The 20,095-nt window shown below is 36.4% G+C and overlaps 1 protein-coding gene across 2 annotated transcripts in view; it reads right to left on the bottom strand.

Moving 5' to 3' along the window:
• Positions 1 to 20,095, bottom strand: part of col27a1b (collagen, type XXVII, alpha 1b) — a 141,321-nt gene continuing 121,226 nt past the window's right edge. The window contains exons 39-61 of one of the 2 annotated variants that reach the window (XM_022667443.2): positions 19,343 to 19,450; positions 19,184 to 19,237; positions 18,137 to 18,190; positions 16,883 to 16,939; positions 16,711 to 16,764; positions 16,564 to 16,617; positions 16,420 to 16,473; positions 15,000 to 15,053; positions 14,765 to 14,872; positions 14,554 to 14,661; positions 13,116 to 13,223; positions 12,872 to 12,925; positions 11,357 to 11,419; positions 11,209 to 11,262; positions 10,408 to 10,443; positions 9,773 to 9,790; positions 9,609 to 9,644; positions 9,026 to 9,052; positions 8,392 to 8,457; positions 8,071 to 8,239; positions 7,855 to 7,964; positions 5,022 to 5,243; positions 1 to 4,025 (exon numbers count right to left, since the gene is read on the bottom strand). In XM_022667443.2, coding sequence (XP_022523164.2) covers positions 3,879 to 4,025; positions 5,022 to 5,243; positions 7,855 to 7,964; positions 8,071 to 8,239; positions 8,392 to 8,457; positions 9,026 to 9,052; positions 9,609 to 9,644; positions 9,773 to 9,790; positions 10,408 to 10,443; positions 11,209 to 11,262; positions 11,357 to 11,419; positions 12,872 to 12,925; positions 13,116 to 13,223; positions 14,554 to 14,661; positions 14,765 to 14,872; positions 15,000 to 15,053; positions 16,420 to 16,473; positions 16,564 to 16,617; positions 16,711 to 16,764; positions 16,883 to 16,939; positions 18,137 to 18,190; positions 19,184 to 19,237; positions 19,343 to 19,450 — 1,815 coding nt within the window. In that variant the 3' untranslated portion in view covers positions 1 to 3,878. Of the gene's footprint in view, positions 4,026 to 5,021; positions 5,244 to 7,854; positions 7,965 to 8,070; positions 8,240 to 8,391; positions 8,458 to 9,025; positions 9,053 to 9,608; positions 9,645 to 9,772; positions 9,791 to 10,407; positions 10,444 to 11,208; positions 11,280 to 11,356; positions 11,420 to 12,871; positions 12,926 to 13,115; positions 13,224 to 14,553; positions 14,662 to 14,764; positions 14,873 to 14,999; positions 15,054 to 16,419; positions 16,474 to 16,563; positions 16,618 to 16,710; positions 16,765 to 16,882; positions 16,940 to 18,136; positions 18,191 to 19,183; positions 19,238 to 19,342; positions 19,451 to 20,095 lie in introns of those variants that run through there. The other variant, XM_049470480.1, reaches the window with a different exon arrangement.

Below are 20,095 nucleotides of genomic sequence, written 5' to 3'. Positions count from 1 at the left end.
TGAGCACCCAGCTGTTTATTCAGAGGTAAATGAAGAGGGTTTGTAACCTTTTGATAATTGAAATGAATTTGATTGTTGGAGGGAAGAAAATAAAAAGAAGTATTGTGTTTCTTTGTGAGGAATAATGTGAGGTATTCTGACTTGAACAATATTCAAACAGAAACAGAACAATGACAGACAGACAAACTGCATCATATGGGTGAATTATAAGATGTAGCTAACACACACACACACACACACACACAGTGCACTCATTACCCTATACAAAACACTGCACTGCACTGCACAACAAACCAACCAACAATCAACGCTAGAAAAGGTTACACACAAAAGCACCTCCCTGTAACACAAGACGGCTCTTGACAGTTTCAGACACACCACCAAATGCTGATACGAGCTGATAAAATGAGAGATTGTAATAAAAAAAAAGAAGTAACTGAAAAGCAAACGATTGAATAAGGTTAGCATTACCTACAATCAGGCCTGTGGTTGCAGCTTCAGCAGCCGCTTCTAGTGGAAATTTTAAGCCCTTGTTTTCGAAGAGAAGGAGCCACAGAGCTCTGAGTGTTTGTTGAGTATTTGTTGGATGTACTGCTGTCTGGAGAAGCGAAAAATATAAGATTAAATGTGTACAGTTTTCCACTTATCCCACACCTTCACCAGAAAATGAGAAATGGCTTAAATAACAAAAAAGATGCAGAGCTTTCAGACCTCAATCATGCTAGCTAACAAGCACTAGCAGCCCTTTAGCTAAAAGTCACACATATCATCCTGATTCCAGAAAACACAGCTCTAAAAAAATAAGAGACCACTCAAAAATGATGAGTTTCTTCATTTCACCAAATTGAAAACCTCTGGAATATAATCAAGAGGAAGATGGATGATCACAAGCCATCATACCAAGCTGAACTGCTTGAATATATCCTTGAATGTATCCAAAAGCAGTGTGTAAGACTGGTGAAGGAGAACATGCCAAGATGCATGAAAACTGTGCTTAAAAAACAGGGTTATTCCACTCAACTCGTAAATCTTTAAGAATATATGAACTTGTTTTTGTGTCTTTGCATTATTTGAGGTCTGAAAACTCTGCATATTTTTTGTTATTTCAGCCATTTCTCATTTTCTGCAAATAAATGCTCTAAATTACAATATTTTTATTTGGAATTTGGAAGAAATATTGTTTGCAGTTTAAAGAATAAAACAACAACGTTCATTTTACTCAAACATATACCTATAAATAGCAAAATCAGAGAAACTGATTTAAAAAAAAAAACTGAAGTCTAAAAAAAATTTCAGAGCGGTATGTCCAAACACTTCCCTTAACTTGTTCAAACTGCCGTCTAAATCCCACTCTTATATTCTTATATAATTTATCCAGTGATGGAAAATATAAGAATGCTGTTTTCTGTCTTTAATGCACAGAAAAAAAAAAAAAAAGATTCTTTTTTATTATTATTTATTTCACATTTTTATCCCATTTTCTCCCCAATTTACAAGGCCAATACCAACCCACTCATTTTGACTCCTCCTATCACTAGTGATGCCCCAACACCAGGAGGGTAAAGACTAGCACATGCTTCCTCTGATACATATAAAGTCAGCCACCACCTCTTTTTGAACAGCTGCTGATGCAGCATTGCTGAGAAGCATCACAGCGCGCTCGGTTCTGATACATCAGCTCACAGATGCTTTGTGCTGATCGACATCACCCTTTGGAGTGATGTGGGGAAAGAGTGCCACCTACCCACCCAGAGAGAACATGGCCAATTGTGCTCTCTTTACAGTATGTATTTACAGAAATGATTTGAGAGACTTTTTGGCAACAGTTACTTCCAATACTAAACCAAAGTAGCCAAATTTAGACACCAAATACCAATAATACGAGACCCTGCATCCATTACAATGGTCATTGTGTATTTTAATTTTTTTTTGTTGCTCATTTTATATGATTTATTAGTTTTTAAAATGACATTTCTTATTTTTCCCATTTTCTCCTATTTTACCTAGGCCAATCGTCCCACCTATTCAGCTGCTACTCAGCTGTATGGCCCCCATCACTAGTGATGCCAGAACACAAGGAGGGTAAAGACTAGCACATGCCTCCTCCAACATGAAGTCAGCCACAACCTCTTTTCAAACTGCAGCTGATGCAGCATTGCCGAGTAGCCAATGGCTTCCAATACATCAGCTCACAGATGCCTCATGCTGATCGACATCACCCTTTGAAGTGATAAAGGGAAACAGTGCCATCTACCCACCAGGAGAGAGCAAGGCCAATTGTGCTCTCTTATAGCTCCGGCAACTGATGGCAAGCTGCATGACCAGGATTTGAGCGCTTTAGCCTGCAGGACACTTTTTAAATCCTATTTTTTTTTCTTTTTGCCTGGATGACCAGCATCTTAACCACCTTAACCATCAAGGATCAGCTTAGACCACAGAGAATTTGTAAACAATAATGGTGTATAAAAGAACAATGATTTCCATGATGTAATTTGATATTTGAGATCAAGTATTGGAACATGTCAACATGTAGAATAAGTGGAAAAATTGTGCAAATTCAATTTATTCACTGAGACATTTCTATAACAAACACATCACACTGTACTCAGAGCAAGAGAACCGGACACTTTCTCAAGGGCGAACGATCAACGTGTGCAGTCAGACGGGGCTCACGGGACTGGATGAAGTGCTAATGGAGGTCTCTGCAATTGTTTCCTTTAATTCATGTGGACTATATTTAGTAGCACCAGAAGGGTTTTAACTGCCTGTTTAAAAAAAAGGAACATCAACACTGTAGCTTACTTTGTGCCAGCAAATGGCAGCTTTCAGACTGAAGAGAGCCTGAAAAAAATATATAACACCTTGGTAGAACTCAGAAAAGATTTGTACAGATGATGCACAAAGACATTTGTGAAACATTTGTGAAAATATGGCTGCATAAAAAGAACACTATTTTTTCTTTTTTCTGTTTATACAAAAATATTCCCTTTCAAAGTACAAAAGGCATTTCATTTATAGACACTTGATGGATGCAATCCAACCACAGGAGACAAATGTATGTATATGTTTGAAGCTGATTTTCCTAAAGCACCAATAACGCTTGTAAAAAGTTTGGAGGTAGACGTTTAATGACACTTTCAAGCCTGAATCCACCTCCGTCCGAACGAAATTATGAACGAAACCTGACGAGTTTTGATACGCTGTTTATGGGCTGTGTATGAATGTGTTTATGCACAAAGATTCCTGGCCTAGTCCAGCTGGAATCGTCCAAACGAGACTCACACACACAATCACACTTACACAGTCACACACACACCTATACACTCACTGACTCAACAGCCACCAAACCTGAATAGTGACAGTAAACCTTGATTCCCTAAAAAACAGCCAAATATACGATTAATCTTTATACAACAAAATCTCTCTGCTTTCTATTATTGCACTTTACAGAAAATATACATACTTGTATAAATACATAAGTGTAACAAAATGATACAAAAGTACTGTAAATGCAAATACATGTGTAGCTTCCTTTTCTTCACCTGTTTGTAACAGGAAATGGGGCTTTCGCAGGTGAAAACGCAACGGTGTGAATAAATTAACTCTTCTAACAGTTCGAGACGACTGCTCAAAGTTTCTCACAGTCTTGGGTTGGAACGCAGAAGAAAGGAAGCGGCTTTTAAAGAAAGAGAGCTTTGTGTCGGCGGAGCTGCTGGTGCGAGAAGTCCTGTTTTCTCCCAGAATGCTCCAGAACTTATCTTCTCCATGTTCTGAGTTTGCAGTCTACACTGGAGCAGAGAAGTCTAGGCCATAGTCCTCCATCTCTTTCTCTCTCTCTCTGTTGAGTAAAAAGAATTCACAGCCTCCTCCTCAGGGCTCTATAAGAAGCACACAGGCCCCACCTCCAGGTGGTAGTTAGATCCAGGTTTGGTGATGGGCAGGTTGAGCACATCCACAATGGGTAGCAGATTTGGGTCCTGGGTCACAAACTGGAACTGGGTCTGATGCCACCGTCCATCTGTCATCTGAAAAAGAAAAAAGTGAAACAGCATGCAGTAAGCAGGGACAGACTGACAATCTGTCTATTCTGGAAAAATCCAGAACAGCCGTCTGGTATATGGCTTGGTTTAATATCCAAAATTTAAAGCATTTATTTCTTTTATTATTGATGATTACAGCTTATAGCCAATAAAAACCCAAAAATCAGTGTCTCAGAAAATTAGAATATTATATAAGATCAATTGATACTTTATATAGTAGTGTGGGCAGTGTGCCAAGTCCTGCTGGAAAATAAAATCCGCATCTCCATAAAAGTCAGAAGAGGGAAGCATGAAGTGCTGTAAGATTTTGTGGAAAAACACTGCACTGACTTTGGACTTGATAAAACACAGTGGATCAACACTGATGACATGTCTCTCCAAACCATCACTGATTGTGAAAATTTCACACTAGACCTCAAGCAACTTGGACTGTGTGTCTCTCCACTCTTCCTCCAGACTCTCCCTTGATTTGGTCCCTTGATTTCCAAATAAAATTTACTGATGATCAGTGATGGTGTAGGTTCACTGTGTTACTTTAACTGACACTGATTTTTGGGGTTTAATTGGCTGTAAGCCATAATGATCAATATTAAAAGAAACAACTCTTAAAATAGATCACTCTGTGTGTAATACATCTATATAATATATGAGTTTCACATTTTGAACTGAGTTACTGAAATAAATTAACTTTTTAATGATATTCCATTTTTTGGATGCACTAGTAAATAATGGGATCTAAGAAAAACCTCCACATGGTAAAATTGGACCTTTTTGAGATTTTGATACCACATGAAATCCTATTTCAAACTATTTTGAAATATAGGCAAAAATGTTTGTTTGAATTCTTATTTCAATATGATGATCTTCAGTAAGATCAATATTAAATCTGATAAATTATGGTAAATGATATACAATGTTAACTGGTGTAATAAAAAAATAAAAATTAAATTAATGTGGTTGGCTTCCGTGCTCTGTACTTACCCAGCATTCGTCCTTCACCAGGTCAGGCTGAATGAGTCCTCCAGCCTGAATCATCTGTCCGTTCCAGGTTTTGAAGCGCACACTGTTGGAGGCGGATGGAGGTCTGGAGGCTGCTGTGGCCCACACAGGTACATTCAGGCAGTGGATGGTGATGAGCTGTACAGCCTCTGAGCTCAGCAGGTGGATGAAGTTCATCTGGATTAGACCCACACCCATCTCCAACTACAGCAAAATCACAGTCATTAACAGTAGGTTCAAGGATTTAATCATCATTTTGAGTGATATCTAAATATATTTTTAAATACTCAATTAATAATCTGGGTTCCATCTGCGCACAGTGTTGGGAGTAACGGCGTTAAAACTAACGGCGTTACTAACGCCGTTACTTTTTTTCAGTAATGAGTAATCTAACTAATTACTATGACTGTAACTATAACGCCGTTACCATTTCCGACACCCCGTTACTGCACGTTACTTTAGCAGCTCTATGAACTTTTTTTTTTTACTTCGCTTTGCCCTGGTTAACCCCTCCTCTGTCCGGTGAACTTGAGCTTCTGGCCGCTGTGCCTGTGGTTTGGCGTGGTGAAGTGAGGCACAATTGTGACGATTTGCGTGCTCTAATCAATTCAGTGATTGCCGTGGACAGGCCAAGTTCCGAATTAAGGACGTTAAGCTCTTTTTAGCTGCTCCGGTTTTTGTGGTGCTGCTGCTTTCTATTTTAGAGCTTAGATTCTCTGCCCGAATCCCACCTGACCTGAGGACGGACCCGAAATCAGGCTCCTATTTTTATTTTATATAAAGCTCTGGTGTGATAATCACAATGTTGCTAAGTAACCAATTATTATTGTTCACTAAAGCGAACGAAATAGCGAAAATTGAAAGTGAAAAACATTTGTGTTAACTGAATCTAATAAAAACGGTAATTAAAAGGAAAAACATAACTATCTCGAACTGTATTTTGTGTTTATAAAACTAACTAAAACGAACTGAAATTACTGATAGAATATCCTCATTTTTGTGTTTAATTTATTTATAAGCGCTGTTGTACAGCGGAGTTGTACAGCGGGAGTTGTTGTGCCGAGCGCGCGGCACTCGTGGTCCGTTAGTTCTTGTGTAAAGCGCTCGCGCTAGCAAGCCCACCCTAAAATGAACAGAAAAAATAAAAACAAAATAAAATTAAACTATAATAAAAATTAAAAACTGTAATCACGTAGCTCTGGGCGCACGTGAACGCCTCCGCGTTTGACTTGCAGCATTGTGTGTAGCTGTTCTTAAAAATCATTTAAATTAAATAATAGTTCTATGCTTCTATGTTACAGTGTTAATTAACATAATTCTGATTATATTTCGCTCATTCAATCAGCCCGAAAACAGACAGTTTATGGGGCGGATCGGGTCAGGCTCATAATGACAGTTTATGGTTCGGGCTTGGGCAGAACGTGCACGGGCTCCGGCTGGGTCGGATTTTTTGGGCACGATCTAAGCTCTATTCTCTTTTGGTGAAGCTGTTATATTAATACCATTTTAACGGGCATTAAATTGTTGTTTTTGTCCATTATTTTGTTTTATATATACATATTTCTTTTGAGTGTGGCTTGGTTTGTTAAATTTCATCCCCAGACGCGTTTTTCCGCTTTTTTCAGTATTACAAGTTTTAGTAATTTTCTTTGGTTGTGTGGAGAATTTCGTTTTATTTTTTTGAAATTCGTTAGATTATATTTTTGTCAACATTTTGGGTTTATTTTCGTTTGTTATTTTTTGTTATTTTTCTAATAATAATAGTAAATGCATAATTGATTTCCTTTTTTTGATGGGCGAATAATAAAAAGTAACGCAATAGTTACTTTTACTGGTAACTAATTACTTTTATAGTGGAGTAACTCCGTTAGTAACTCAGTTACTTTTTTGGAGAAGTAACGAGTAACTATAACTAATTACTTTTTCAAAGTAACGTGCCCAACACTGTCTGCGAAGGAATGAGATAAGAGCACTCAACAGCATACAATATATCAAAACATTAAGAAAACAAAGATACTGTATTTTTCTGACTATAAGGGACACTTAAAAATATTATTTTTTTTATTTTCTGTATAAATTTGGTACATAAAAAATAAATAAATAAATAAATAAATTACCAGTCAGGTTGTATGTAGCAGTAAAGCCACTCTGCTGAAGTACAGCATTATACAGGAGTTTTAGTTTAGTTCTACAGCACTAGGTGGAAGGAGCAGCTTTAGCATTAGACGCTAACTATGCTAAGCACCAGCTCTTTCGTTGTTTAGAGGTAAGCACTGTATATTGAACTGCAGTCTGCACATTTACTGTGTTAAAACAAGCAAACCGGTAGCTAATATCACCCTGGCTTACCGTAGCAAACAGGGTTCCTCAGTGTAGTGCTAGCGGTTAGCCGATAATGCTAATGCTAATGCTTCAGCCTTAGTGCTAGAGAAATTTGGGAATCTAAGCTTCCTGTAAATAAATGGAAACACTTTACTCACCCAAATAAACAGTTTTCAGGAGAGAAATCTGTGTAGATTAACATCCAGCGCTCGTTTGACTTTAAAAGAAAGTCTTCTTTTTATTATTTTAGTTTTGTTTATTTAGCTTAGCTTTAATTAACTTAATTAGCTACCCCCACACCACCACCCAGTGGCGAGACCTGCTGAATTAGAAATTCCTAATAGTGTCTCTTAAATGTGCTTTATAATCCAGTGTGCCTTATGTATGAAAATAGATGTTCATTGATACTGCGATTTATAATTTGCTACACCTTATAGTGTGAAAATTACAGTAAAAGAATTATTATAATTGGTTTAACAGTGAGGTGTTTAACCTTGGACACAGTGAGCGGCCTCAGGCAGGTCTGGCCTCCTCCGGTGAAGTTGCAGGTCACCTCTATTGTGTCAGATGAGCAGCCCAAGTTTGGGTCGATCCAGTAAGTGCCTGTCGATAAAAGGGATTATTTTGTATTAGAAATACATTACCAGTCTAAAACAGAGCACAGTTTTAATATAGTGAACATCTCACTATATAATAGTGTATTCCTCACCATCGTTCATCCTCTGCTCACAGTCCAGCAGGTCCCTGCACATCCTGGCCGGATTCTCCTGGGTTCCTAGCGGGTTCTTGATGCTGTAGATCAGGTTACTGAGGTAGTGAAGGGTCTTAAAGATCTCTGTTCCCTGGTCCAGCATTGGGAGGTCCATGTCTGAGTATGCCTAAATATGACAGAGAAACAGAGGCCAGAGAAAAGGTTTTCATGTGCTATAAATTTCCATATTTATCTTTTTTAGATACTGTTTATCTTAAGCTCAGTCATTCAATTTAGCAATATTGTTTTAAAATACTTGTACTGTATTAAAATACTTACATCAGACCTCAATGCAGAGTAGGAATCAAATATAACTTGAAAAGCAGCACCAAGCTCCCCATTTTTCTGTATCAGAATAAAGATATAACAGAGACGACTGTGATGAACGGGTACCTTTTCTACCTGTACTACAACAATTACTAAACATATACTGCTCTGGAAAAAATAAGAGACCCATTCAAAACAATTAGTTTCTCTCATTTAACTATTTATAGGTATATGTTTGAGTAAAATGAACATTGTTTTTTTATTCTATGAACTACTGATGCTATTTGTCCTTAATCTCAAATAAAACTATTGTAATTTATTGCATTTATTAGCAGAAAATGAGATTAGAAAAAGATGCAGTGCTTTCCAATTTTAAGTTCATATTAATTTTCAGAAACAATAACAATACTAAAGTTTGATCTAAGGAAGAGTTCAGAATCAATAATTGGTAGAAAAACCCAGATTTTTTAATCACATGTTCTTGGCATGCTCTCCACCAGTCTTTCACACTGCTTTTGGATTACCTTATTCCACTCCTGGCACAAAAATGCAATCAGTTCAGCTTTGTTCCTATTTTTTCCAGGGCTGCTTTTATTTAAACACACTAGAGCAGCGTGTCTTTTGAAGATGTGATAAAAGTACTTACGAGTGACAATGGAACTCCAGAGGGACCCTAGAAAACAATAAAAATACACTGAATACACTACATGCAGAGACTACATTCTCATTACTCACAAATGTTTTTCAACATAATTGTTATCGACATATTCTTTACAATAAAGGTGCTACAAATGGTTCATTGATTGATTTTTTTCATGTAAAGTGGGTGAAGGGCTCTCCTCACATAGAGTACTATCCATTTTTGTCCAAAATTGTATTATCTTACTTTTCTCTTTTTTATTGCTTCTTGTTTTTTGATGGGATTTTTTTTTTTGTCAATTTGTTTTGTCTTTAGACAATTTTTAATCCTAAATTTCACAATTATGTCAACGTTGTCCTAATAACAGAAACCATAGGGCCCTACTAATTCATAATCTCATTATTTTCTTCAAAATAAGTAATTCTTGTTAGTTGTTACTAGATTTATGTTACCCTACATATATTCTAACGTGATCTGCAGTTTCACAACTGATAAATGGTTTTAAATAATGTGATTAGGTACCATAAACCTTAGCGCAGTACTGTATTCCTATGTGTGTATGTGTGTGTTAATTCTAAAAAGTACTTACAGGTGGTCCCTGTGGTCCTCGAGGACCTGGAGGTCCCTAAAGAAGAAACAGATTTGATTTAGTTTCTTTAAAGTTTAAAGTTAGGATATTTTTTTTGTGAAATATCTTCACATTTATCATTACATGATTAATTATTTACATGATTATTATATGTTGAGACTTACCTTTGGTCCTGGTACACCCTATTCAAAAACAAGGAGAAGAAATCAGATTGAGAATTTAAATAAAAGTGCACAATTCATAGCATTTTAATGGTGCAATGATTTCTAAACAGTATCAAAAAATATACAGCTTAAACGTTTACAGCTTTTATGGTGCATCTTGGTCTTTATGCAACATCCTTAGGCCTTATGATATGTGGTCAGTGGAATTGGGTTGAAATTTGTAAATAAAAAAAAAAATAAATAAAAAAAGGCTTTTATCAAGACACTTTTACCCATAAAAACTAAATAGATTTTTAAAAAATGAGCTTTACAGAGCTTTTATCCATAGTAAAGCAGTATTGGAACAGAAGTAAGCCAGCAGCTTGTCTAGGCTATACACCACTGCTAATGGACAACTAAAAATAGGGGTGTTTAAAATTTTTGACTAGTAGTGCATGTCCTGTACAAACAAATGATTTGGATCTATGTATTTAGGAATGTATGGCTTATTTTAAAAGACTGTTTTGTTGATTGAAAGTGACCTAAAGTTAGAGGAGGAAGAGGCCAGCACTGACAGTGTGAGTACAGAGCCTGAAATCTTTCTTCACAATAACACACCTGCACATACAGGAAACAGACACAAACTGGTCACTCACCGTTTCCCCTCGATTTCCTTTGTCCCCCTGTGGTCCCTAAGAGAGACAAGATTAACTCAGATTACTATGTGATACAGATTAAAGGCTTCAGAAAGGGTTTGTCTAAAAGAATTGCCGTCATACTTTGAAAACCTTGGTCTGGTCTGGACTGTATCCTGATAAGATTTTTGTAACATGCATTTACTGTACACTTGGGCTCAATTTCACCCCTTGGCCTTAATCCTACCCCTCTGTTTTTTGGCATGTATGTCTAGGGGTAGCGTGACCCAATTCTTGTTAAACTTGAGGGTGGGGGGGAATTTTAGGGCTACACGGCTCTTCAAACAGAGATTTTTCAGAGGCACACTCAAAAAAGCCTCTGTTTTAGTATTTTCCTCTCCATTTTTCTCAAATGTGTCTAAAGTGGTTTAAGTGATCTGATTTGTATTTGTATTAAATGTGTGTATTAGGGGTGTTTACACTTGCAAATTTATGTGGTTTGGCTTCATCCAGATATAATCCTGATACTCGCATGAGACTTGAAGTTTCATAAATTAATTAGCTGTACATGCTGTCCTTTTATCTCCAAAATGGCAAATTTATATGAGAAATCAATGTAAGGAGATTTCCGGGCTATTTTGGAGCATGTATATTGGTCCATTCATCATTAATCAGTTTTGACAGAACGCAAAAACCAACTGCCAGTTTCAAACAATGTCAGAAAGTGAACAATGGCAAAAATATAGGTACAAGGTTTCTGGTTGAAAGCACCAAGATGCTTCAAAAATAGAGTATCCAGAATAGAGACTGTGCAGCACGTACTGGATATCCACTGGGGCCGATGATTCCGACTGGTCCGATGGTTCCTTCCCTTCCCTGAAAAACAGGAACACCTACAGTAGTTGCTGATCTATCAATCTCTGTCTGTTTCATTAAGTTTTGTGACAGCTGTGTTCAAAGTGGTGCTTACCATCAAACCCTGTGGTCCTTTCGGGCCCTGGATACCACTAGGCCCAAAATCACCCGGCGGACCCTAAAAACATTCAACTCTAATTATCAGGCACAGTATTATATATATTTGATTAAGCTGTCAAATTAATAGAACAGAAGTTTATTATCATATGACCCACAGACACAATAAATGCATGTCCAAAGTTCTTTTTTTTTTAAATTATGAGTTATAACAGGGTCTACTCTTTAGTAAAACTCTTACAATAGATTTTAGGACATTGCTGTGAGGATTTGATAACATTTGGCTAATAAAGAGCATTAGTGAGGTCAGATATACAGCTGTTTCTCTGATTTTGCTATTTATAGGAATGTGTTTAAGTAAAATAAACATTGTTGTTTTATTTTATAATCTACTGACAACATTCTCAAATTCCAAATTTTTTTTTTTTTTTTTGCAGAAAATGAGAAACGGCTGAATTAACAAAAAGATGCAGAACCTTTAGACCTCAAATAATGCAAAGAAAACAAGTTCATATTCAAATGTTTTAAGAGTTCAGAAATCTGTATTTGGTGAAATAACCCTGGTTTTCATGCATCTTGGCATGTTCTCCTCCATTAGTCTTACGCTTTTTGATAGATTTATGCCACTCCTGGTGCAAAAATTCAAGCAGTTCAGCTTGGTTTGATGGCTTGTAATCATCTTTCTTCCTCTTAATTATATTCCAGAGGTGTTCAATTTGTTAAAATCAAAGAAACTCATCATTTTAAGTGCTCTCTTATTTTTTTCAGAGCTGTAGATCTGTAGACCAGTTTAAGTGGCATATATTATAAACTTATATATGTCTAATAATGAATGACTGATAATTACTGATTGCAATTAGCTAAAAAGGTCACTGATAGGACTTTTACTTGTTGCTAGGCACTCCTGCAGTGTTTGGGTGAACTTTCGGTTTTACAAAATGATTACATACAGTAGTTATTCATACTCTTACACAACATAAACAGTGGAAAGAAATTAGTGGCAGATAATTCATAACTCTGCTGTAGAATAATGAAATCATCAGCATAATGCTTGTCTTCTGTGCAGGGACCTGATTAATTGGGTGCAGGTGCACCATGTTTATGTGAAAAGCTGTGTGAAAAGCTGTGTTTGCTCAGCTGGGCTTCATGTGTGCCTTCACTGCATCATGCAGACTCGACTCGGTCAGATACAAATTTTCTCTACTTAAAGCCAAACCATTTAATGAAAATGAAATAAAAGCATGGAGAATAAATCTTAGACCTGATTTACTACTGGGCTTATGAGTTCAGGGTCTGGCTTTTACCAATCAGACGATCAAAATACCTTTTTGAATAAAATGTACATAAAATGTCTTTACAAAAGACTGACCAACTAAAGTGTTTTTTTTATTGTACTATTTTTTTTTTTACCAACAAAACCAAAAGCTGCAATAGTCCCATTCAATGCATCAGAATGTGTCTAATATTTGATTACTGTTGCATAGGTTTGCTTAAAGACTAGGAGAGGGCTCACCTTGGGTCCAAAGATTCCAAGAATTCCAGGGAATCCCTGCTCACCAGGATCACCCTGAGTAAAGGGAAAAAAGATTATGTAGGATTCTGTATGCTATATTTCCAGAATTTAGGATATCACTCTTATGTAGTGTCATGTTACAAAGGTAAGAAAAATATAATATTTGGAGTCTTGCCCAGGGACACTGATTAGTATAAAATGAAGTTGGACCTAAACGAATAGAGGGTAAAATGCTGAAACTCACAGGTTGTCCTTTAACACCAGTGTCACCCTGCTTTCCTTGGTTGACCATGCCTCCAGGGACTCCACGCTTTCCTATTGGTCCAGTCTCTCCTGCAAGACCCCTCTCACCCTGTACAAAACACAAGAAGGAAGAGGTGAGAGATCAATATGTGCTGAAACTGATTTTTCCTGAAAGGGGATATGTTACATTTCCTATTAGACTAAAATCTTCCCTCCATACTCACAAAAATCTGCCTGAAATTAGGGATGTAACGATTAGTCAATATATTCGACAATGTCGATTATAAAAATGTTCATTGACAACTAGTAATTAATGTTTTTTTTTGCACTAAACAAAGTACTGGGAACAAAACACAGTGGGGAAAAAGGTAACACTAAAATTTTGGGTGTCTCTAAAAGTGCCCAAAAACAACAGATTACACATTTCCTTAGTAAATTGCAGCAGCTACCAAATTTCAAGGACAATGTTCTGGAGATTTGAAGCACATTTAAGGCAAAACAAAGCAAGGCAAGTTTATTTATATAGCACCTTTCAGACACAATGGTCATTCAAAGTGCTTTACAAATTAGAAAATACAAAAATAAGTCAAATTAAAAACATGTAAAAAAAATAACAAAAATATAGAAATATAAATAAAAATAAGAATAAAGCATGAATGATTCAAACATGATTAAAACAAAGAGAAGTCAATTTTAAATTTAAAACATGTAAAAGAACAACAAGCTGTTTCTATCATTTTTAAGTGAAAGAGAAAGCTATGAACAGGAGTTCATGTACCCACAGCAAGCAGAGATGGAGGGATCTTGAAGCATTTAGGTGAGCTCTTATATGGATAACTTTAGGTCTTCCTTTCCAGGGGTGGTCCTGATGAGAGCCAGTTTCACCATACTTTTAAAGTTCTTGAAATGTTTCGGATTGACTGACCTTCATTTCTTTCTTTATTTAATGTGGTAGTTCTTGCCACAATATGGATTAGAACATTACTCAATCAGAGCTATTTACTGTATAGCAGTAACTCTACCTCTTCACAACTTTACAACTGATGCTCTCAAACACTTTAAGAGACAAGAAATTTAAGTAATTAACTCTTGACGAGTTCAGCACAGCTGTTAACTAAAAGCCATGACAGGTAACTCTACCTCATAAAGCTGACTGAGAAAATATTCTGATTTGTTTAACATTTTTTTGTTTACTTAATAATTTAATAGGGTTTTCTTCATAGTTTAGATGATTTCAGTATTAATCTACAATGCAGAAAAAAAAACTTTTCACTGGCAACAGAAAAATAAATTAAATAAATGTAGTTATTATTGGTTTGTAAAGGCAAGAGCATTTCTCTTCAAAATCCAACTAATTGGTCCCACCAATCCTTGTCCATATTTGGTATTTGGTAAAAGTTACTAAAATAAAGAGAATATCACTGTACTGAGGTTGGTACCTTTGGTCCAAAGGATCCTTGACTGCCTCTTAAGCCCGGTGGTCCAGTTTGACCACGTGGACCTGAGTTTCCAGGTAAACCAACTTCTCCATCGTTTCCCTGCTCTCCCTAACACAACGACACAACAAGAGATGCAGAGATGTTAACAGCAATGTTCAGTAACCAGGCCTACAAAAGTCTGCATCTACAGGTTATACATCAGCTTTCTTACTGCGATTCCTTTGGGCCCATCTTTTCCAGAAAGTCCATCCATGCCAGGCAAGCCCTCAGGTCCCTCTCGGCCTACAACACCTTTGGGACCAGAAAGACCAACTGAACCCTAAAAAAAACACAGGGAAGAAATGTCTTGAGTGTTTTGTCATCATAGTCTGAAATCCATCTGAAAGTCAAGCAGGTATCTCCTTTTACTTTTATTTTACAGTATAAATCACATTACAGACACTTACTGAGGACCCACGGCTGCCCGATTCTCCTGGAACACCCTTTTTGCCTTTTGGACCCTGATAAATTGATATAAAAAAAGATCAATAGTAATTTACTCAAACTTTAGTCAAAAAGCTTTTTAAAGACCACAATACTTTTTTTTAGAAACTATTTTTTGCATTATGCTGTGTCAAAGGCTCATATCAGATCTGGCTCTTTTGATGATTTATATTCATGTGATCTGTATCTGTCTGTACTGTGAATGAATCACAAACGTGCACACTGACGCATTTATGTACGTTGCTTCTGTTGTTTTGCTTTGACGCTGGTGTTGTGCTGGATTCTGACTCCCTGCCAGAGTCTGACTCCCTTGCCTTAAGCAATGTTCTGTTGTTTGTAATAGAACAAATTATCATTATTTTTTAAAAGGAACAGGAATCATGAGTGTACTCTGTTGTGCCAATTAAGAATTTAGCAGAGAGTCAGAATTTGGCACAACACTGGCACAACACGTGCATACTGGCAAAAAGATACATGTATCTGATCTAGGAGTACATATGAAAGAAAGTGAATGAAATCTATTTTGTCCTCATAGCCCTGAAAAAATCAGATCTGTGACACAATAAAGAAAAAAAAATGTAATTTGATTAACTTTTTCTGGTATTAACAATAAAAAGCTCCAAAATGACTTGGAATGATATAAAAGTAAATTGCATTGCCCTCAACTGATGTTTAAGAGGAATTGTCCTTCTCTTATAAAGCTGTGATCCTGGAAATGTTATATGATGTGATACATTGTAAGATTTGATGTATGATATAATATGTACATCACAGCTCTGGAAAAAAATACGAGACCACTTAAAAATGATGAGTTTCTTCAATTTAACCAAATTAAACATATAATAATATGATTATATTCCTCTGGAATATAATTAAGAGAAAGATGGATGGTTCACAAGCCATCAAACCAAGCTGAACTGCTTGAATTTTTGCACCAGGAGTAGTAAAAGTTATCCAAAAGCAGTGTGTAAGACTGGTGGAGGAGAACATGTCAGGACGAATGAAAACTGTGAATAAAAAACAGTTATTCTAAGAAATATTGATTTCTAAACTCTTAAAACTTTATAAATATGAACTTGTTTTCTTTGCATTATTTAAGGTCTGAAAGCTCTGCATCTTTTTTGTTATTTCAGCAGTTTCTCATTTTCTGCAAATAAATGCTCTAAATGACAATATTTTTATTTGGAATTTGGGAGAAGTGTTGTCTGTAGTTTATAGAATAAAACAACAATGTTTAAAAATCAAATCAGAGAAACTGATTCATAAACTGAAGTGGTCTCTTAATTTTTTTTCCAGAGTGGTATTACATAATATGTACATATACAATGCTTAAAAAAAACAATAAAAATAAAAAGCTTGTTTCTAAATAGCTTAAATTCTTACTTGATCGCCTTTAGATCCTTTAGGCCCTTGGGTGCCTCTTGGACCAGGATTTCCCTGTGACAATAATATTACCATAATTAGAAATACATGAGACAAAGCATAAGGAACTGTTATTTAGTTTACATGTGCTGCAGATGCGCTTACAGGAAGACCTGGAGCTCCAGCTTTGCCTCTTTGTCCGTCTACACCAATCTGACCCTGATATTTGTATAGAAAAGCAGTAATGAAAGCTCATTAAGAAAGGCTAGCTATAATAATAAAAATAAATGCTATAAAAAACGCTATGCTTACTGGGTAGCCGGGGTCACCTGATTCTCCTCGGTCTCCTCTATGCCCAACAGGCCCCTGGGTTTAAATGGAAACACAACACATTCATTGATCTGGTTGCCACATTGAAATAATTCCAACAGATCAATAGTCGTCGTCATCATTATCAACAACAAAACCCAGCAAACTGACTCACGATGTCACCTGGAGGACCAGCAGGACCTTCAATCTTCCCATCATCTCCTTGCTCACCCTGCAGACAAAGGTTGAAACCCACTGAGAATTGATTTCTGTTTTTAAATCCCAGCATAAAATCATAAAAGTTACTAAAATAACACCAATTATCATGGCATGTCAACTCACAGCAATAAAACATGGCAGCGGGATCTCTTTTTAATCACGCTAAAGTAGGACAACGCAGCAACAATGGCATTATAAAACAGGGATAACGTGATGGAATATGGACTCAATTCAAAAGAACAGGCAAGAAGAACTTGTAAAGAACTTCTATCAATTTATTCCAGCTATAATGATCTTTATTGAATTGGTGTGGTTTCTTGTCATATGTGCAGCATGTGGCCGACCAGTTAAACAAAAAATAGGTTACGTTTCACAACAATTAAAAGAAGTAAAATGCAATGCATGAAGTAAAATTTCTGCGAGCATCACATAAAGCTATCCAGGAGTGGCTGACTGTTGGTCTTCACACGTTTGAGCTTGTTGTAAAAATGGCCAATTATTCGTTTTTTAAGCTTTTTAATTTCCATTAATGCTGGAACTGCATTCTCCCTCAGCCCTCTCTCCCAGTTGAGGAATCGAGGGGTATTAAGGCCCCCAACACTGAGGTGTGGAACAGTGGAACTGTGTTTTCTCTATCTGCTGTCCTGACCTCACTAATGCTTTTGTCATGGAATGCAATCAAACCCTAAAGCAATGCTCCAATATCAAGTAGAAGATCTCTGAAGAGTAATTGCAGCATAAACACTTTATTTCTATGATTTCAGAAGAAACACTGAATGAATGATAACCTAATAATTAGATGTATAAAGTGTGTAGTTCTCTATACCACCTTAACTGGTTTCACTGTTTTAATGATACAAAAAAGGACTATATTATTAGTCCTGATGCTGTCAGTCTGCCTGCTCTGCACTCTAAATAAATCAAAGACTCCAATTTCCAGCATGCACTCACACCGGACTTCCCGCACTCTGCTGATCACATGACGATACGGCTCTCCCGCTCTCCCAGTTACTGATTGTTTTCACCTGCCCTGTCTAGTATAAATACCCCTCAGTTTGATCTGTTCCCTGCTGAGTATTGAACTTAGTTATATAGCTCTTCTACAACTTGTTTATATATATAGAACCCATTTTGCTTGGAGTGTATTTATAAATGCATGTGATAAGTGAATAAAAGTGAACAAAACAGACAGTTCTTGGTTTAAATTTACCTTTGCACCTTTTGGTCCTGGTGGGCCAATTGGGCCCTGAGGTCCTTGGTGACCCTATAAAAAAAAAAGAGATAGGTAAGAGATTATAGTAAGTTATAGTAACTTCACACCAGCCTTGTTTGGTCCAGATCAAAGAAGCAAAATTTGGTTAGTTCAGATCAATCGTTAAAATGTGGGAAAATATATATATATATTAGATAGTTTGGATTTTTCAACCAAATACAGGAAGCTGAGCTAGACTATTTTTACCCATTTAAAAACAGAAGAAGAAAAAGAACTGGAAATGTGTCGAACTCCGTCACCCGAAATATTGTCTCCACTTCACATGTATCTACTGTAACTGTAGATTAACCCTTATTTATAAATAAAAAAAAAAAAAAAAAACTGAGGGCAATCTGTAACGCTCATTCTGCTGTGGGGTATGCATATACTGAAAGGGACTTGGATACTGCTGGGGAGGCAGAATTCAGCATAACACCTTATAGAATACAGAATGCCTTTATTGTCACTATACACATGTACTGTGAGATTAAAAGGGCACATACCCAACTGTTTATTTGGGTGAGTAAAGCGCTTCTGTTTATTTACAGAAAGCTTAGATTTCTAAATTTCTCCAGCACTAAGGCTGGGGCATTAGCATTAGCGACTAACAGCTAGCGCAGGCTACACTCCGATATAATCACCTCTAAAGGTGAAAGAGCTATCCGAATAATGGCTAATGCTAATGCTGCTCTAGCAGCCCCGGTGCTGGTGAATTTAACGCAATTTGACTAAGGCTAATTTGACAATTTTGCAAAAAATAAAGGATTTTACGTGTGCCTTATAGTGCGAAAAATATGGTAAAGTATTGGAAGACACAGCCCACCACGTTGGTTGATTTTAGTCACTTAACTGGACTGTGAAACCACAACTAACTGGATCAAATGTACACACCAAGTTAACAAAACCCATAAAACTTAGTATGGACTTTGGTCCAGACTTGCAGCTGTAAAAAACATGTTAATTTACATATATAAATGTTGTTTTTTTATGCGTTATAAGACTTACTTCATATCCAGACAGTCCTGGGTCTCCTTGCATGCCCATTTTCCCAGGGGCACCCTAAAAAACACAACACATTAAAAACACGGTTCAGCTGAGGTACCAGTAAAAAAAAGAGCTGCTTTATTCTTTCTTGTCTATCATGCCATGAAATGTGGATCTTACCACAAATCCGATGGTTCCTCTGTTTCCCTTTGGCCCAGGAAAACCCACAGGTCCCAGATCACCAACTTCTCCAGTCATACCGAGGTGACCCTGGTGACCCTTGCTACCCTGGAACAAAACAAAAGTCTTTTTCAGATCATGTGCAGAGAAAGGGTATTTTATTAAAGGTATTAATATTTTTTCATAAATTGTGAATGAATACTGAAGTTATCCAGACTATGAAGAAGCACATAAGGAATCATGTAGACTGGTAACTATGATGAACTTTTCCTGTGCAACAGATGTAACACTTGATCTTCTTTGCCTTGGGCAGTCCTAATAAGTGCCAGTTTCATCATAATTTTTTTAAGTCTTTCCGACTGCACAAGTTCTGGACAATTTTTTTGATGGACTGACCTTCTTTTATTATTTTTTTTTCCTTTACTTAGTTGAGTAGTTTTGCCTTATTATGGATTAAAACATTACTCAAATAGTATACATTAGTAAATAGTATCACTGTATAACAACTCTACCTCTTCACATGTCACACATTAAGAGGAGCAAGAAATTTAAGTAATAAACTAAAGAGTTTACACAGCTGTTAACAAAAAGCCATTTAGAATGTCTTCTTAGCAAATGATGCTACTTTGAAGAATTTAAAATATAAAACATAATCTGTTTTTTTTTTTACTAAATAATTCCACATATCTTTCTTTATAGTTTGGATAACTTTAATATTAATCTCAATCAACACTGAAAATGTTAAAATAATGA

This window comes from Astyanax mexicanus, chromosome 22, assembly GCF_023375975.1.
Source record: "Astyanax mexicanus isolate ESR-SI-001 chromosome 22, AstMex3_surface, whole genome shotgun sequence".
NCBI classification, from domain to species: domain Eukaryota; kingdom Metazoa; phylum Chordata; class Actinopteri; order Characiformes; family Acestrorhamphidae; genus Astyanax; species Astyanax mexicanus.
The sequence above is the reverse complement of the archived record's forward strand: the minus strand, read 5'-3'. Positions and strand labels throughout refer to the sequence as shown.